General features: G+C 41.6%; 1 protein-coding gene across 1 annotated transcript in view; it reads left to right on the top strand.

Moving 5' to 3' along the window:
* The first annotated feature begins 4865 nt into the window (after positions 1-4865).
* Positions 4866-18883, top strand: part of GRXCR1 (glutaredoxin and cysteine rich domain containing 1) — a 117848-nt gene continuing 103830 nt past the window's right edge. Inside the window, exon 1 of the mRNA XM_073656962.1 lies at positions 4866-5426. Coding sequence (XP_073513063.1) covers positions 5028-5426 — 399 coding nt within the window. The 5' untranslated portion in view covers positions 4866-5027. The remainder of the gene's footprint in view (positions 5427-18883) is intronic.

Genomic DNA, 18883 nt, shown 5'->3' with positions numbered 1-18883 from the left:
CAAAACCTGCGGTAAAGAAAACGCCCACGATTGAGGATCTCACTCCAGTAGAGAGATCACAATTCCAACCCATTGTTCCTCATTTCCGGAGGAGTAGGGACGAAGTTTGAAATACAGTTTGCAGGCCTCTTTGAATACAAAAAACTTGTCCCTACCTCCTGAAAATCAGTCTGGGAGGGCAACCTTGGGTTCATGCTGGACAGGCCTACCTGCAGAAACCCCCACATTAGCAACCTGTTGCCGCTGATGCTGTTGCTGCACCTCACAGCGGAGGTCATTCACCTCCAGAAATAGACTGCACAGCTGCTCTGCGAGCTCTGCAACTGAAACCATACTAAGGGAGAAAAGAAAAAAAAAATCCACTTCCAAAAAACACATACAAAAAAAAAACCTAAACCCAAAGTGTCAGTTTTTTTTTCTTTTCAAAATGGACACGGCCGGCGATAATGTCACGCAAGGTGTAGGAAAGACTAAGTGACACAAAGGGAAGGAGGAAAGAGGGCCCAGATACTAGGGAAAGGGGGGAGTGGAGACCTCCTAGGCTGTCCTGATATCTCCCTGACTCCCCTAAACGTCCTTATATTGGTCCCGCACCAATCGCCGCACAGGAATCTCGCCCTGTCTTTCACTAACGTTTGGCCTTGGCTAGGAAAGGGGGGATGAGCGCTAGTCAATCCCCGCTAGCAACTAAAGACAACAAGGGGGAACAAACAAGCGAAAATAGCTTAGCTTTAGTCGACTCCAGACAGATGCACGCACATCCTCTATCTCCAGAGTGGAAGAATTACTGCTCTTGCTCAAGCCTTCACAATGGGTCATGTGAATATCGTTGGCACCTCCCTGTAGCAAACAGCGGGTATTTATACACCCAGGCCAGGGTGTTAATTAGCCAGAGGAAGGTAGCTGGGTCCTAGAGAGACAGCTTCTAAGAAGGTGTCTGTAATGCCAAATGCAGAGATCTCATGCAACCACCTGCAGGGCGACTGTCTGTCACTTCTGACACACCCGTGACAGGGACAATCCCTTTAACATACTTCCTTTGCTGGTCTGTCAAGGTATGTCACTTCACAGAAAAGAGGCATAACATAATATGCTACAGCATGCACCAAAAATATGCCAAAATTTTGGCACACATTTCTGGCACAAAGTAAGCTAACTAATAGGTTGGGTAAATACAGAATGGACAGTCTAAGGATCTGCCAGATTTATCAAACAGGATGAACCACTGTGATTTTAAGACTGTCTAGTTTATGTTTGCACTGTCTAAGAAATAGACAGTATTGATAAATTTGGCTCCAATGTTTGATAGTACTCCTGTATAGAGATGTTTCTACAATTTTTACTGCACCCTCTACTCGTGAGAATTTTGACTTTTTTGTGACTTTTTAAAAAGTTGCAATTCATAAATCTTGCTTATACAATCTAGAACGTTATAACATTTAGAAGTAAAAATGAAAATTATATTTTTTTCCAGTAAAATGTTGTTTTAGCCCCAAATTTGTATTTTTCACAATGGGTTACTGGAAAAAAAAAGGTAGCACATAACTGGTCATGTAATTTCTTCTGAACTTTTTATCCCATATGAGGTCAAATGCTAATTTTTGGGCACATGGCAAGGTTCAGAAAGGAAATAGCACAAATTAATTTTTGGAGCGTAAATTTGGCTGGAATAGAATGTGGATATCATGATGCATTTGCAGAGCCTCTGAGGTGCGAGAACAGTTTAAACCTCCCACTAGTGACCCCATTTTGGAAACAAGATCCCTAAAGGAACTCATCTAGGGGTGTATTGAGGATAAAATGAACATATTGATGCTTCAGAGAACTTTATAACATTTGAATGTGAATGTTTGGGCACATGGCAGGATTCGTAAAGCAAGGAGCGAAATTTTATTTTTGGAATGCAAATTTCGACACCATGTTGCATTTGCAGAGCCCTTGAGGTGCCAAAAAAGCAGACACACCTAGAAATGAATCTAGGGATGTGATGAGCATTTTGAACCTACAGGTGCTTTACAGAATTGTATAAATTTGGGCTGTAAAAATAAATTTTTTACACTAGCATCAAATTTTTAATTCTCACAAAGAAAATGGACTGCACAATTTGTTATGCAATGTCTCCTAAATGCAGTAATACCCTTAAGTGATTAGATACTACTGTTAGGGCACATGGAATGAAAAAAGCACCATTTTGACTTTTGGAGTTCAATTTTGGCTGAAATACACTGCTGAAAAAAATAAAGGGGACACTTAAACAACAGAATATAACTCCAAGTAAATCAAACTTCTGTGAAATCAAACTGTCCACTTAGGAAGCAACACTGATTGACAATCAAATTCATATGCTGTTGTGCAAATGGAATAGACAATAGATGGAAATTATTGGCAATTATCAAGACACCCTCAATAAAGGAGTGGTTCTGCAGGTGGGGACCACAGGCCACATCTCAGTACCAATGCTTTCTGACTGATGTTTTGGTCACTTTTGAATGCTAGTTGTGCTTTCACACTCGTGGTAGCATGAAATGGACTCTACAACCCACAGAAGTTGCTCAGGTAGTGCAGCTCATCCAGGATGGCACATCAATGTGAGCTGTGGCAAGAAGGTTTGCTGTGTCTGTCAGCGTAGTGTCCAGAGGCTGGAGGCGCTACCAGGACACAGGTCAGTACACCAGGAGACACAGAGGGGGCCGTAGGAGGGAAACAACCCAGCAGCAGGACCACTACCTCCGCCTTTGTGCAAGGAGGAACAGGAGGAGCACTTCCAGAGCCATGCAAAATGATCACCAGCAGGCCACAAATGTGCATGTGTCTGCACAAACGGTTAGAAATCGACTCCATGAGGGTGTTATGAGGGCCCAACACCGTGCAGGACGCTTGGCATTTGCCACAGAACAACAGGATAGGCAAAGTCGCCACTGGCGCCCTGTGCTCTTCACAGATGAAAGCAGGTTCATACTGAGCACATGTGACAGACGTGACAGAGTCTGGAGACGCCGTGGAGAGCGATCTGCTGCCTGCAACATCCTTCAGCATGACCGGTTTGGCAGTGGGTCACTAATGGTGTGGGGTGGCATCTCTTTGGAGGGCCACACAGCCCTCCATGTGCTCGCCAGAGGTAGCCTGACTGCCATTAGGTACCGAGATGAGATCCTCAGACCCATTGTGAGACCATATGCTGGTGCGATTGGCCCTGGGTTCCTCCTAATGCAGGACAATGCCAGACCTCATGTGGCTAGAGTGTGTCAGCAGTTCCTGCAATATGAAGGCATTGAAGCTATGGACTGGCCCGCCCGTTCCCCAGACCTGAATCCGAATGATCACATCTGGGACATCATGTCTCACTCCATCCACCAACGTCACGTTGCACCACAGACTGTTCAGGAGTTGGCAGATGCTTTAGTCCAGGTCTAGGAGGAGATCATACAGGAGACCATCCGCAACCTCATCAGGAGCATGCCCAGGCATTGTAAGGAGGTCATACAGGCATGTGGAGGCCACACACAATACTGAGCCTCATTTTGACTTGTTTTAAGGACATTACATCAAAGTTGGATCAGCCTGTAGTGTGTTTGTCCACTTTAATTTTGGGGGTGACTCCAAATCCAGGCCTCCATTGGTTAATAAATTTGATTTCCATTAATGATTTTTGTGTGATTTTGTTGTCAGCACATTCAACTTTGTACAGAACAAAGTATTCAATGAGAATATTTAATTCATTGAGATCTAGGATGTGTTATTTGAGTGGTCCCTTTATTTTTTTGAGCAGTGTAGAATGAACATACCATGTCGCATTTGCAGACACAGACATTCTGCTGCAAGTTCTCCTGAAATGACAGTTATAGTTTAACCTTTTTTTACCGTAGATTTAGGGCTCGCTCACACGAGCGTATAACACGGACGAGTGCTCTCCAATGTATTATCGCATAGCACTCGGACCCAATGTTATACTATGGGGCAGTGCAAATCTGTGATTATTTTCTCATGCTGCAAGTGCATCTGATCGGACCATGCCCACTCATACAAGTCTATGGGTGCATGTGAAACATCAGTCTGATGTACGCTCACAGAGACAATGGAGAAGATGGAGAAGATGGAGGAATTAATTTCTCTGTCTTCTTCACACCTGTACTGCAGTTCTCTCATGTGAGAGAATCTGATCACACTCAGATGACACCAATGTCATAAGCATAATTGGCCTTATTCTCTTCCATGAGAGAGAGAGTGTGAGCGAGCCCTTCGATTGCAACTGCTATTACAGGAGAACTTGCAGCAGAATGTATGCGGGTGCTTCTAGCTCCTCCCTTCTGATCCACTCCATAGCATCTTATAAGTAGCATCTGCTATTCACAGATTTTACCCATGAATTAGGATTGAAAAATCTCAAGATTGTAAAACCAATCCAGTAGGTGAAAGAAAAAAATTTCACTAATAAGATATATTGTAATGTTGTTTATTTTCACGTGTGCTATTGAATTATGAAAAAAATTAAAATGACGGATACTCTTTAATATTCCTCTATGTCCATAAAATGAAACAATTCCTTCAATGCTTTTTTTGCCATTTCTGCATTGTGAAAGCTCAATTCATTATTCAACTATTTTTTATACTCAAGATAATGAGATTACTTGGCTAATTTACATTGCACGTCTTGTCCTAGCACATGTTGCTGGATGAATTTCTAAAATGTACATTGCATCCTTATATCCTCACAGGTAACTCATTTATCAAGTGCTTTTCTTCGTTGCTTCTCTTTACCAGTTCTGCTGTGAAAGTACACTACAGTTCTTACATAATTAATCCGGCATATTCATTTACAGGTTTTAGCTTAAGGGTAACCATAGCACACAGGAATTCATTATTCATCATAGTTTCAGAGTAAGCTGCACCTTTCCCTTCCAGACGTTATTTCCTTATGGGTGCTGTAGTCATTACCAGGAGTATTGCTGTTGTCGAGAGTGTGACAGCTCAGCAAGTGAGGTGACGCTCTGGGGCCTGGAAAATGTAATCGATTTTGTTTTTTACCCATGGATGGAGATATATTAAACATGGAGATGAAGCCTGAAGGAGACAGGCAACAAAGGAAAGTGAGGTTTAGGGTAGCGTCATCTTACAGTGGACGAGTGCTGAAAGAAGTCTACACTGATGGGGACTCGGTGGATTCTGAATGTGCCAGCAGCTCAGAGACCGACCAGAACAGCATACCAAGCGAAACAGATGGTCATCATAATGGCTTTTTAGGGTCAGAGTACGATGAAAGTGAAAATGAACCAGATGATTTGCTTGTTTTAGCTCGAGCCACGAAAGATAGAGGATTTGGAACCAAGCGGGTGAATATTCTCAGTAAGAACGGCACCGTGCGAGGAGTCAAGCACAAAGTCAGCGCAGGGCAAGCTTTGTTTGACAATTTGGCAAAAGTTTTCCAGGTAAGAAAAGACAATACCTATTAATATTGTTGACTTATAATGAGGTCCAACAGTTCCATAGAGGTATTCTTCATCAAAAATAACTGCGTTTTTAATGGCTTGAAATGGAGCCTCTGATGCAAATGTGAACAATGCCAAAGTCTTTTTTACTTTTTACACGAGTGCTTCAAGTACGACTCAGTCATTGTCTAGTTATTGTCTAGTTGTCTAGTGTTTTCTACCTATCATAGCTTGTCCCATATCATTGCCTGTTTTATCAGTTGTAGGGATTCATGCTCAGCAGTAGGCAGCATTCACACAGGCACTGGATGCTTGTGTCAAAACAATGTGACGTGTATTTCTACAAGTTGCGCAGCACCGAAAACAAAACCATAAACACAATCACTATCCTTATCCAGGTGCTAACTAAACAAAATAGACCCTGGTACGTAGACAAGGCTGAGCTAGTCCCAGTTCAGTCAAACAAAACAGCTATTCTCCATAGCTACCACTGATATTTGCAGTATGGTGCACACCTCCTTTCAGAGAAACTCTGTTTTCTCTCTCCGCAACTCCAACTCAACCCACTCTGCTCAACTTCCCCAGCTGACTGAGAGAGAGCAAGGTAAACACATGTCCTCGTTCTTAGTCAAAGCTAGTCAGGTGTATCTAATCAACCCAGTCCTACCTGGCTTTCCACACTGTATACGTAAAAAATTGGAGCTCAGTCTAAGTTACATCAAGGTGCAGTAGGAATGAGCTCTTGTCCCCAATGAAATACTGTATAACTGCTGACACTTTGAACATAAAGGGTCTTTGATGATTGCGCAATCATAAATCTTAACCACCTCCCCCTATACACAATAGATAGATGTCGGAAAAATAATTGGCCAAATTATCAACTCTTCTGAATCCTCTATAACAGTAATGCTTGGCAGAGCTACAGTGTTCTCTTACAGAGAACCACTGTCAGATTCCTCTGACAGTGACTTTTCTCACCGAGAACAAAAGAATTGTCAGGCATCATGAGGCCCTCTAATATTGAGCACCACGATACTAGTTGGTTCAGCCGAAGTGAGTCTAATGTGTATAGAGGCCATAGATAGAAGATTACAAAGTACTAAGCTGGGAGCTGGAGACCAGTGAACTAAGGACTGCTATAATGTAATGACCAGATATAATTGTTGGGCCTTCTGTATGAAAATAATGTGTCATATACAAGTAATTAGAAATATTAAGCTTTAAATAAGAACATGGTAAGGTGTGTCCAGTTCCAGCCATTATCCTGCTGAGGTCAGAGCAAAGTACTATAATGCGCATGCACTGGGAGAGTCCAAAAAGTGCAGGTTCTCTGAAAGTAAAGCCGGCACATGCACATTACAATACTTTGCTCTTCCCTCGGCAGGGCAGAGACAAGTACAACTGCACAGGAGCACAATTGGGGGACTCTGTACGGATGATCTATGATGCTTCCTTCACATGGAGCAGGGCTGGAGGATGACGAGAGTAGGGAGGCACTGAAGCAATACCAGTGACGCCTATAGGACTGGACTGCATCATATGCGGGGATTTTAAACAGTATTTTTGTGCTATGCAGAGGTGGTTGGGGAATTGCATACAGCTTACTAGAATGCTGTAAAAAAGGCCTTAAAGGTGGTCGCTGTAATTTATATTGGTAAAAGCTGGTGACAGGTTCCCTTTAGCTTCAATTAAGTCGGCTGTTCACATTTAAGTACCTGCCTCACAAGAGGTTTCTGGTGTCAGGTTCAACACAGAATAAGAAAAAGGACTGGTCTTCCTATTTCTGCTAGTAACTAACATAGGGAAGTTCAGCTTCTTCAGTATTTATTAAGACAGCATGCATTCTGAAAAAGATCCTCTTTTACTTATAAGTATACAATGTGGCATTTCTAATGCATATTTAATTATTGTATATGCCGTGATTACATTAACTTTAACTTTATTCTTATTACTGGCTGTGAAATATTGTATAGTGATAGTTCACTGTCCATGATCTAGGATATGTCCGAATACTTGTTAAAAGGGCATCACAGAGCTCTGGCAGCTGTAAATGAGAATAATATTACATAATTTATATAGGTGTATACTAGAATCAACAGAGTAAAGCCTCCGGTCATGGTAATTTATTAGATTCTCTATAACATATGTCAACCTGCCATTGTTAATATTCATGAATGTAAACTCTAGAATTCGTTTGACAAATGTCATATCCCTGAAAAGCTCCCTCAGTAGTAACCAATATTGAGCCATGTAACCGATCTTACCTGAGGAAGGCAGGTATCTTCATCTGCTGCAGTGAAGCGCTCAGTAAGAAGCTTGATACGCATTGCTTGGCATTAGTCGGCTATTCATCGCTGCGTGTTGTACCTTCTGGATAACGTGTCTTCATCAACTTTGGCACAATGTGTTCTCCATGGTTCAAGACCAGGTTAATGCAAAAAGTCATTCATACAGATCATCAGAAAAGTCACCTTTACATCACCCTCTATACAAGCAAATTAAAAGGGTTGTCCACTATCTAAACAGGCCCTTTTTAAATGAAGTTGTCTACCTTGTTGAATAAAAACACTTTATTGCCACATCCTGCACTGGTGCTGATCCAGCGATATTGACGCTGGGTCTCTTGGGGCTTGCGCGACATTGGCTGCAGGGCTCATGTGGCATACCAATCAGTGGTCACTATGGATGGAAGGCTTATGACTGTTGCTAAAATGAAGGGCGGCTATATTTGTCACTGATATTTTTTATGAAATGTCAGAAATATATTTTTGTACATCTTAAGCTGTTTGATAGTGATGAGTGTGCACTAAAATGCTTGAGTGCTTGTTACTTGAATCAAGCAGGTCGGACGCTTGAAAGGACTCGACTCGAGTAAAGAGTATAATGGAAGTAAATGGGAAACTCAAGCATTTTTCCGGCAGACCCTCCCAGGAGATCTGGGGGGGACAGGAAAATTGCTGAAATGGATGGAAACAGCTCTCAAATGGAATGGGAACAGCATGGGGAAGACCCCTGGAAGCAACTCTGACTCCCAGATCGCTGCTGGGAAAAATGTTGTCAGAGTATTACTCCACTTTTACTGACTGACAATAAAACATACAAAGCCGAAGATAAAACGGATTTTTCAGAAAAAAATGTTAGGAAACATTTTTTCATATATAATGACATGTACATAAGGCAAAGTTAAAAATTGAAAAAAAAGCCTTCTCCACCATTTAGTAGCTGGGCCATCTCTCACCGTATTTTCATGCATGAGTAAATTACATAATAGAGGGGGAAATAAAACTACACCCACCGTTAGTCACCAGTAAATGTTATGGAATGTAAATGTAATTTTAACATTTTACTACCTTATCTGGCCATGTGGTGTTTGTGACATGGTCAGACACATCCTGTTTAGTTTATGAAGGAGGGACTCTGAAAGTCACAAAGCCTATGCAGACAATGCAAGAACTACCAAAAATTAGAAGAGGGACTCCTATACAGCCTGTATTAGACACATAGAGGAGGGCCTCAGAAAACCTTTTCTTCCCATTTTAAAGAGTGGGAATCCTAGACTGGTAAAGCCTATGCACTAAGTGAAAGGCCTAGCAAAAATTTTAACAAGGGACTGCAATACACCCTGGAAAACACGTAAAGAATGGCCTCAGAATAAATTTGGTTAGAATTTTAAAAAAATTGTACAAAGAGACAGAATTTGTCAATGAATTCAAGGAAAGAAGGTATCATGTTGTGGACTGGTGAAGAGATTTATGTGACAAGAAGGCACACTCATTTCCATCAGATGATACTGACATGAGACAACGAGAAATAGAACAAGTTGGGAAAAATCAAGAACTTGACTTGAATGAAACTAAAGCTGTTAACGTGCTGAGTGAAGACTATGTTGAAATTGAAGAAACACACCAAAACAACGATGGGCTGGAGAAGGCCTCATTCACTTTAACTAGTGAAGAGCAGAGGTCCAGAGTAGTTCCTGTTGAAGAAAGTGACTGGCAGCGCGTCAGCGGACCGGCCCCAGAATCTTCTTGCACTTCTGAACTGGAATTTTCTCCCGCTCTTCCTTCACAGTTTGTTCAAGCTCTTGAATGTTTTTTTTCCCAATGGCAAACTTCAGCTCACCCCAAAGATTTTCAATGAGATTGAGGTAAGGACTCATTGCTGGCCATTTTAAAACAGACCATTTTTTCTTTTTCAACCATTCCTGTGTACTTTTGGATGAGTGCTTTGGGTCATTGTCTTGCTGGAGGACCCATGACCTTCAACTTAAACCAGCTTTTCTTATACTGGGTAGGACATTTAGCTTTAAAATCTCTTGATAATTCTCTGATTTCATGATTCCTGTGATACGGTCAAGGCCTCCAGTACTAATGGCAGCACAGCAACCCCACAGCATTATGGATCCTTCACCATGCTTAACTCTTGGTAAGGTGTTCTTTTCCTTATAAGCTTCAGTGTGCCTTCTGTAAATAAACTGTTGCTTTGCATTGCCAAAAAGCTCTATTTTTGTTTCATCTGTCCACAGAACATTTTCCCAGAAGGATTTTGGTTCGCCAAGGTACTCTTTGGCAAAGATCAGTCATTCCTTTTAATGTCTTTTCTTCAGCAATGCTTTTTTCCTTGGCCTTCACTCATAAAGCTCTAGTTGGTTTAGTGTGTGGTGTATGGTACTTGTTGAAACCATGACCTCAGACTGTTACAGGTTGGCCTTCAGGTCTTTGGATGTTTTTTACGTGGTGTTTTTTCCACCATTCGCACCAACCTTCGAAGACATCTCTTGTCAATTTTCCTCTTTCCCATATGTCCAGGGAGGTTCTTGATGGTTCCATGCTTGGCAAACTGCTTAATAACATTGCACGCTGTTGAAACTGGGATACCAAGGCCTTTGGAGGTGGCCTTATACCCTTTGGAAGTTTTGTGTTTGCTAATAATAGCAGTTCTGATGTCCTCAGACAGCTCCTTTTTCTTCACCATTGTGACAAAGGAACAGGGCCTACCATGTGGCTTTTTAAAACACTGAAGTCATCATTCATTGGCTAATTCATATCCCATGGGCAACGACAATTAATCACAGGAGAATCTCTTTTGCAATTTACCACAGGCAAGTCAAAATGTGTTTCCATACTAAATTAATGTAAAGGGAGCCAATACTAGTGACACAGCAAGCTTTAGGTTTTTCTATTTTTCTCTCCCATTGTTTTTAGTCTTAAATTATTGTTTATCATTTTCTCTTTTGTATTTAACACGAGTGCTCTATACAAAAATCTGTTTCCCTTGATTCATTTTTTTCAGGAGATATTCCATATTATGTACTTAAACTTCATGGGTGCCAATTATGATGAGCAGGACTGTACACTATATATAGCTAACAGCGGTACTGAATAGAATAGATACTGTATAGGCCTGAAAAGGAGTTTTGGTTTTTGGTTCCTGCAGCAAGGCCTGTAATGTTCTACTAACCCTTCTCCAGCAGCTATCCCTACACTAAATAGTACAGCTAACAGCGTTATTAAATAGAATAGATGGAGCCCTGATAAAGACTGTTTGTTTTTAAAGAGGTTTTCCCACAAAGAATAAGTAAATTTTCATCAATAGATCTTGGAATAATAATAAGTTCAACAATTGGATGTGTTTAAATAAAATGTTCCTGTGCTGAGATAATCTTATAAATGTGCCCCTGCTGTGTACTGTATAATGGCTGTGTCTGACCATGTAGGAACATGGTCTGATCATACCACATCTCCTGGGCAGGGGAGGAAGCAAAAGAGTATACAGACATTACAGCATGGGATCACAGCTGATTCTTTCTGTGAGGTAAAACATTTCACTGCCTGTTTTTAAACAATGTTTTATCTCACAGAAAGAATCAGCTGTGATCCTGTGCTGTATTGTCTGTATACTCTTTTGCTTCCTCTCCTGCCCAGGAGCTGTGGTTTGATCAGACCATGTCCCTGTACGGTCAGACACAGCCATTACACAGTACACAGCAGGGGCACATTTATAAGATTATCTCAGCACAGGACCAATTTATTTAAACAAATCCAATTGTGGGAGTTATTATTATTCCAAAATCTATTGATTAAAATGAACTTTTGTTCATGGGAAACCCGGTTAAGTTTCTGCTGCAAGGCCAGTAATGCTATGTAAATGGTGACTAGACCTGTATTGCTAACTTTCCCTTCTTCTGCAACTCTCCATACTCTGTTTCAGGGGTACAGTGTGGTGAGCATCGCGTCACTGGGTTTTATATAGAATCGGTGATGCAAGGGAGCCGGCCAATCACAGTAATGCTAGTAGCCAACATGGCTACAGCATTACCATGATTGACAAGCAATCCCTGCATGGTTAGTGGCTGAAAAACAGCCGCAAAAGATGCGGGGAAGGGACTCGAGCATGTGCTAGGGATACTCGATCGAGTACCGAGTGTGCCCGAGCACCCCAATGTTCGATCGAGTATCGAGCAGTTCCAAGCATGCTCACCCATCACTACTGTTTAGTTATTATTCTCATTATAACAGATGAAAAGAGAACTGAGATGGAAAAATGTTTTTCATTTAGTTGAATAGCAATTAGAACCAGGGCCGGCCTTTGGGGCGTGCCAGCTGTGCAACTGCACAGGGCGCCTCAAACTTGAGAGTGAAGGGGGGCGCTGCGCTGGCTCCCTCCCCGTCGGTATTTTTCTTATGGAAGAGCAGAGAGGGAGCGCCCAGCGTTTCTTCTGTGCTCAGGCGCCGGCGCCCCCTCTCTGCTCTGAAATGTCCGGCCGGGACCCGGGCGCGCTGCACTCTCTCCTCCTCACACACTTACCCCCAGCGCTGGAGACAGTGCGGGAGGCGCCGCCTGCAGCATCTCTCGTCTCCTTCCATTGGCGCGGGCACGGCACTGTGACGTCACACAGCTCAGACACAGTGCCGCGCCGGGGATGCTGCAGGCAGCTCAGCTACAAAGTGGTGGTGACTGGTGAGTGCTGTGCTGCTGAGCCTGATATGATGAACAAACTTGAATAAAGACGTTAACAATAAGGTGCAGACAGACAGACATCCCCCCAATGTCCCCATTGCCACCCTGTGAGTCAGCCATTGCAAAACTACGACTCCCATCATAAATGGACAGCCTTTGTTGGTAGAAGATCAGTTCCCTGACTATCTGTTCTTTGTTGCTGCATTATAATAAAAAGATGAAGAATATTTAGAATATTTAAGTTTCAATAATAATAGTGTTATTATTATATACATTTTTCAGTTTAATTATGGGCCCCAAAAAACTATCAGGAGCACAAAATCGAAAACGAAAAGCACTTAAAGAAGTTGAAGACAAAAAATGTGCAGAGTCTTTCAAAAAGCTTTTTCAGAAATCCAGCGACCAATGCTCTTCTAAAGAGACAGCTGCAGAACAATATGAAAGTGTAGCGACACATAGAGAAGGTCCAATAGAAATCGATTTGGATGAACCTTCCACGTCAGGACAATTTTCAAACCCTGATGGCTCTCTAAACGATGAATCAGAGATAGCAGAGGATCCTCAATTTTTAGAAAATTTAACTGAAAATGTTGAAAATCCAGAGGAACATTCTGCAGCTGACACAGGCACTGGTCACCAGGAAACTGATATCCCAGAATTTCCAAGCAATCAAGATCTAATACTGATTGACACTGATCCCGCTCTATGGCCTTCATTGACTACCAAAGTTATAGATCATGTTGTGGAAACTGGGCCTGTTCATATAACAGATATGGAGTTTAAAAAAGATTCAAATGACCGTCACTTTTCTGCTAAATTCTATAAGAGAGTTTTGGTTAATGGACAACACTGCAAGAGACAGTGGTTGGTTTACTCAAAATCTGCAAACAAAGTATTCTGCTTTTGTTGTAAATTATTTGATAGAAAACCAAGGTCATCTCTTGCTTTAGATGGATCTCAAGACTGGCAACATATATCATCTATATTAAAATCACACGAGTCCTCACCAAATCATTTTTTAGCAGAACGTAAATGGTTGGAGACTCAGGTTCGGCTCAAGACGAATACAACAATAGATTCCAACATGCAAACTCTTATGAATAGAGAAAGACAACACTGGAGAGGAGTGTTGGAAAGGCTTGTATGTATTATTCAATTTCTTGCAGAACGCAATTTGGCATTCAGAGGAAGTTCTGATCGTCTTTTTACCCCCAATAATGGAAACTTTTTGGGGTTTGTGCAGGTACTTGGAAAGTTTGATAGAGTGATGTCAGAACACCTGCATCGTGTTGTCTCCAAAGAAATATCAGACCACTATTGTGGTAAAACTATTCAAAATGAAATTATTGCTCTGATGGCAAGCCAAGTCATTAACCACATTGTAACGCGCTGCAACCAGGCTAAATATTACTCTATAATACTAGACTGCACCCCTGATTTAAGCCACAAGGAGCAAATGTCATTTACCATTCGCTTTTTGGATGAAGTATGTGGCATATACACAATTAAGGAACATTTTATTGGATACAAAAATGTTGTAGACACAACAGGAAAGGGATTGACCGATGCCCTTCTTGACTTTCTGAGTGAGAAAAATTTAGATATTACTAATTGTCGTGGTCAAGGCTACGATAATGGTGCCAATATGGCAGGAAAACACAACGGTGTTCAAGTTCAAATTTTAGAGAAAAATTCTCGTGCTGTCTTTGTACCATGTGGATGCCATTGTCTTAATCTTGTGGTTGGAGATGCAGCAAGATCTAGTAAAGACTCAAAGGACCTTTTTGGTTTAATCCAGTGTATTTATGTTCTTTTTTCTGGCTCTGTTAAAAGGTGGAAAATCTTGACTGACCATATTTCAGGTCTGACTTTGAAACCCATGTCTACTACAAGATGGGAATGCAGAATAGACTGCCTTAAACCCTTTCGTTATCATTTAGGAGACATACATGAGGCACTAATTGCACTATCTGAGGAAGAGAGAGTTGAGCCAAATGTATCTTTTGAAGCCAAGACTCTTGCTCAGAAGATTACGGACTTTAAGTTTATCATGTCGTTTATCATTTGGTATGACATATTGTTTCAAATAAATATCGTAAGTAAAGCCATGCAAAGACAAACTTCTGATCTCAGTACAGTGACAGAACTAATTCACAAGTGTCTAGAATTTATTAGAAACTTTCGTGAAAAAGGATTTGACATGGCACTGCAGAGTGCAAAGGAGATTGCTGAGAATTTGAATTTGGAGCCAGTGTTTAGGCCAGAAAAGCGCATCAGAGTGAAGAAAGCTAGTTTTAGTTATGAAGGACGGGACGAAGCAATAACAGACCCGCAATCTAAATTCAAGGTAGATTTTTTTTTCGTTTTAGTAGACACAGCGTCAGCATCATTGGAGGAGCGCTTCAAACAATTAGAAAACCATAACGGAGTATGGGGATTCTTATACAACATAAAAAATAATAGTTTTTCTAGAGAAGACCTGACAAGAAGTTGCCTAAATCTACAAGCTGCATTGGTTAGTGGAACTGAATCTGACGTAAACGGAGAAGAGTTGGCCCAGGAATTCTACCACATTCAAAGTCTTTTACCTAGTGATACCATAAATCCTCTTGATGTGCTAAACTTCATAAACAAAAATAGTCTGACTGACACTTTCCCCAATCTGTGGGTAGCACTTCGTATTTTGCTGACAATTCCTGTCACGGTGGCTTCAGGAGAACGTAGCTTTTCCAAATTAAAACTGATAAAAACTTACTTGAGGTCGTCAATGTCAGATGACAGACTAACAGCTTTAGCAGTCCTGTCCATTGAAAATGACATTCTTCAGAGTCTGGACATGACCACCACTATCGATGAGTTTGCAAGAACAAAAGCCCGAAAAGTTATTTTCTAAGCACATTCATTTGGGACTCTTTGCAATGCACTTTGAATGTGTATTTTATGGTTGAAATTGATTGTTTCAGAAATAAAAATTGTACCTGTTCAAAACACTTTATACTTTATAATGACCGTCTGTTCAACTTTTGTTGCTTGTTATTACTTGATCATTTGATTAATAAAAAATGCACTTGTTGTTTTCACCTACATGAGTTTAATTTTTTTTCTTTGGGGGGGGGCGCCAAGAGGGATTTCGCACAGGGCGCCATATACCCTAAGGCCGGCCCTGATTAGAACCAATAATTCTGCACACATAGATATTCTCCTAAGAAAGACAAAACCTCACTATTACTTAAATATTCAGGTTTCAGGTTTATTAACCTTTTGGATTGACTGACAGCAATGCAGTTGTTCAATTATAAAATTAATCATCAAAACGGCAAATTGCCAAATAATTGTGCACAATGTATCCAAAAGGACTACGCTGTAATACCACACAAAACCTGTGGAAAGATGTGGCACTCTGGAACAAAATAGCCTTGTTTTTTAAACCTTTAAAACTCCTTTGACGTGATTTATGGTGATCACAAACCTACTGAATGAGTGGCGAAGGTGCCCTGATAAACCGCAAAGGTTACATATAAGTGAATAATTTTATGTTGCTTTGCTGCTATATTTTCTATACTTTAAATGTGAAGTTTTAGAAACAGATTTTGATAACAACTTTTGGGTCAGATTATGAGGGCAAAAGAGGCAGTTGTCCAAAGGCCCCTATGACTTATCACTTATCCCACCACCAAATGAAAGGGATATTCCTAGAATTGTAAGTTGTACTATATCCATTGGTTAGGGGATATATTATTGATCACTGGGGATATGACCCCTGTTACCCCATGCAATCCTAAGAACAGAGCTCCAGTACCAAGATAACGGGGCTCTATAGAGTCCTGTCTAGAATCGTGTGGAGGTTCATATATCCGACCTCCACCTTATTAATCGTAGGAAGGCTAGAAATAGCCTAGCTCTGTACTAAACTTTTTCTGGCAGCCCCATAGACAATAAATGGAGAGGATGTTGAGCATAGACATCTCTGTTCCATACTCTAATCAATGGTCAGGCCCCCAACAATCAAGAAATTATCCCTTATCCATAAATTATCCCCAATCTTGAAATTCTGGGAATATTCTTTAAATTTGAAAAATCTTTAAAATTAGGGAAGTTTAAAATTAGAAATTAGAGAAGTTTAAAAATATTGCCAAAAATACTAGTTTCACATGACTTCCAAGGGGCCTTTATAAAAACGAATATCCTTCTATAGTCCATGTCTGTGTCTTTGATTAGAAAACACTGTTACATTGTAGGTTTATAAATACTGAAAATATTGTTGAAACGTTGACGTCATCTGATCTCTTTCCTCATGGATGCATATGGCTTATTCATAACTGTTGTTATAACTTCATGTGTGTTCGGTGCCTTATTTATGGATCCACAGCTCACAATAATATGTAATATGTTTAATACCAAGAGAGTCTCCAGAGACAAAGACAAGTCACAACCACTTTTACTGTTGAGCACATGAGATGGAGCAGAAAAGTGTATTGGATTACAACCCAAAGACCATGAACAATATGATCTGACAGGAGACAGATAAATAGGTAATAATTAGTGTTGAGAGAGCATGCTCGACACTGCTCGTTACTCGCTCGAGCATCTCACTACTCGGCGAGCACCGAGCATTTCTGGGTTACTCGGACGGGAGCTCGGGTCTCCGCCCTGCATGTTTGGCGCTCTTTACAGTGCCAATGAACATGCAGGGATTACCAGCCAGTCACTGTAATGCCGCAGCCATTTTGTTTGTGGGTATTACAGTGATTGGCTGGCCGCACAGCGTCACCTCGAGTATTTAAAATCGGGCGCCGCCATCTTGGACACAGTCGCCCGGGATCAGACAGTGTAGGGTCAATGCTGCTGAGTTAGGGAGAGATATATAGTGCGAAATAGGTAGTGTAGGGTCTCTAAAGCCTGCAAAATCAAACAAACAGTCCTTCTCAGGACTAATATCCATCCCAGATATCAGACAGGCAGGCAGGCTGTATAGGAGATGCAGTGGTTATACCAGCAAACGCTGCATTACAGTCCTGTGTGCTCCTGTTGGTCAAATTGCTAGACTTATTCCCCGGTCTCAGGGCCCAGGAAAAATTCTCTTTTTTTTCATCTAAATCCTGTATTTTTTTTTTCCTCAGTCAGACTGTACAAATACGCGTCTTATTAACCTTTTGGTATTTTCTCCCCCTCTCAAAAAAAATTGAGTGTGTCTGTGACTGTTCAGACACCAATATATCTGTTTAAAAGAGTCTGGTGTAGGCCTGAGAAATAGAACGGTGGTTTTGCAGTTCCACGGGTCAAATCTCTGTATTATCATGCTTTTGGCATTTTTTGCCGTAAAAAAAACTGTAATAGTGTCTCCCTGACATGTCAGACACCAATATATCTGTTTAAAAGAGTCTGGTGTAGGCCAGAGAAATAGAACTGTGGTTTTGCAGTTCCACGGGTCAAATTTCTGTATTATCCTGCTTTTGTCATTTTTTGTCGTAAAAAAAACCTGTAATAGTGTCTCCCTGACTGGTCAGACACCAATATATCTGTTTAAAAGAGTCTGGTGTAGGCCAGAGAAATAGAGTGGTGGTTTTGCAGTTCCACGGGTCAAATCTCTGTATTATCCTGCTTTTGGCATTTTTTGCCGTAAAAAAAAACTGTAACAGTGTCTCCCTGACTGGTCAGACACAAATATATCTGTTTAAAAGAGTCTGGTGTAGGCCAGAGAAATAGAACTGTGGTTTTCCTCTTCTACGGTCCTTTTTATTACCCTTTTTCCATTGATAGTGCGAGTGTAAGCTATTTTACTTCATTTACAATGGGCAAGACGCGTGGCAAGGAGCGTGGAACTGGACGTTCTGGTGATGGTGCGTGCAGAGGACGGGGCCGTGTCCACGGTGAAAATGTGCCACAACCAACAGCCACATCTTCTCGCTCCCACTTCCTGACCGAATTACTAGGGAAGCACACTACAACAACAGTATTGCGAACTGATCAGTGTGAACAGGTTATTAATTGGATAGCAGATAATACTTCCAGTTACCTGGGCACCACCACCTCAGGTCTGTCTTCCACACGGTCAAGTTTTAGTAGCCGTGAGTCTCGACCGCTTACTTCTCCTCACCCTGATGCTCCTTCCTCCCACCATGCCGAGTATCATCAGACAGCAACTGATCCCACACTTGGACACTCTGAAGAGCTGTTCACTGGTCCATTTCCATATTTGTGCCCCTAACCTGCTCCACTTGAAGTGGTGGAAGAGGAGATCCCATGTAGCGATGCCCAAATATTTGAACAGCCACGGCCACAGGAAGTCGACGCTGGCAATTTGTCACAAGAGGTGGACGATGACGAGACACAATTGCCACGAAGTGAGGAGGAGGATCGTGGTGCGCAAGTGGAAGAGGAGGAGGTGGTGGATGATCTAGTAACTGACCCAACGTGGCAGGAGGACATGCAGAGCGAGGCCAGCAGCACTCAGGGGGAGGGAGGCAGAGTACCCCAACAGGCAGGAAGAAGCAGTG

Source organism: Phyllobates terribilis, unplaced genomic scaffold (assembly GCF_046119375.1).
Source record: "Phyllobates terribilis strain yellow unplaced genomic scaffold, ASM4611937v1 Scaffold_1__5_contigs__length_1240528914, whole genome shotgun sequence".
Classification (NCBI taxonomy): Eukaryota; Metazoa; Chordata; class Amphibia; order Anura; family Dendrobatidae; genus Phyllobates; species Phyllobates terribilis.
Note: the sequence above shows the minus strand (reverse complement) of the source record. Positions and strands in the feature narration are given on the sequence as shown.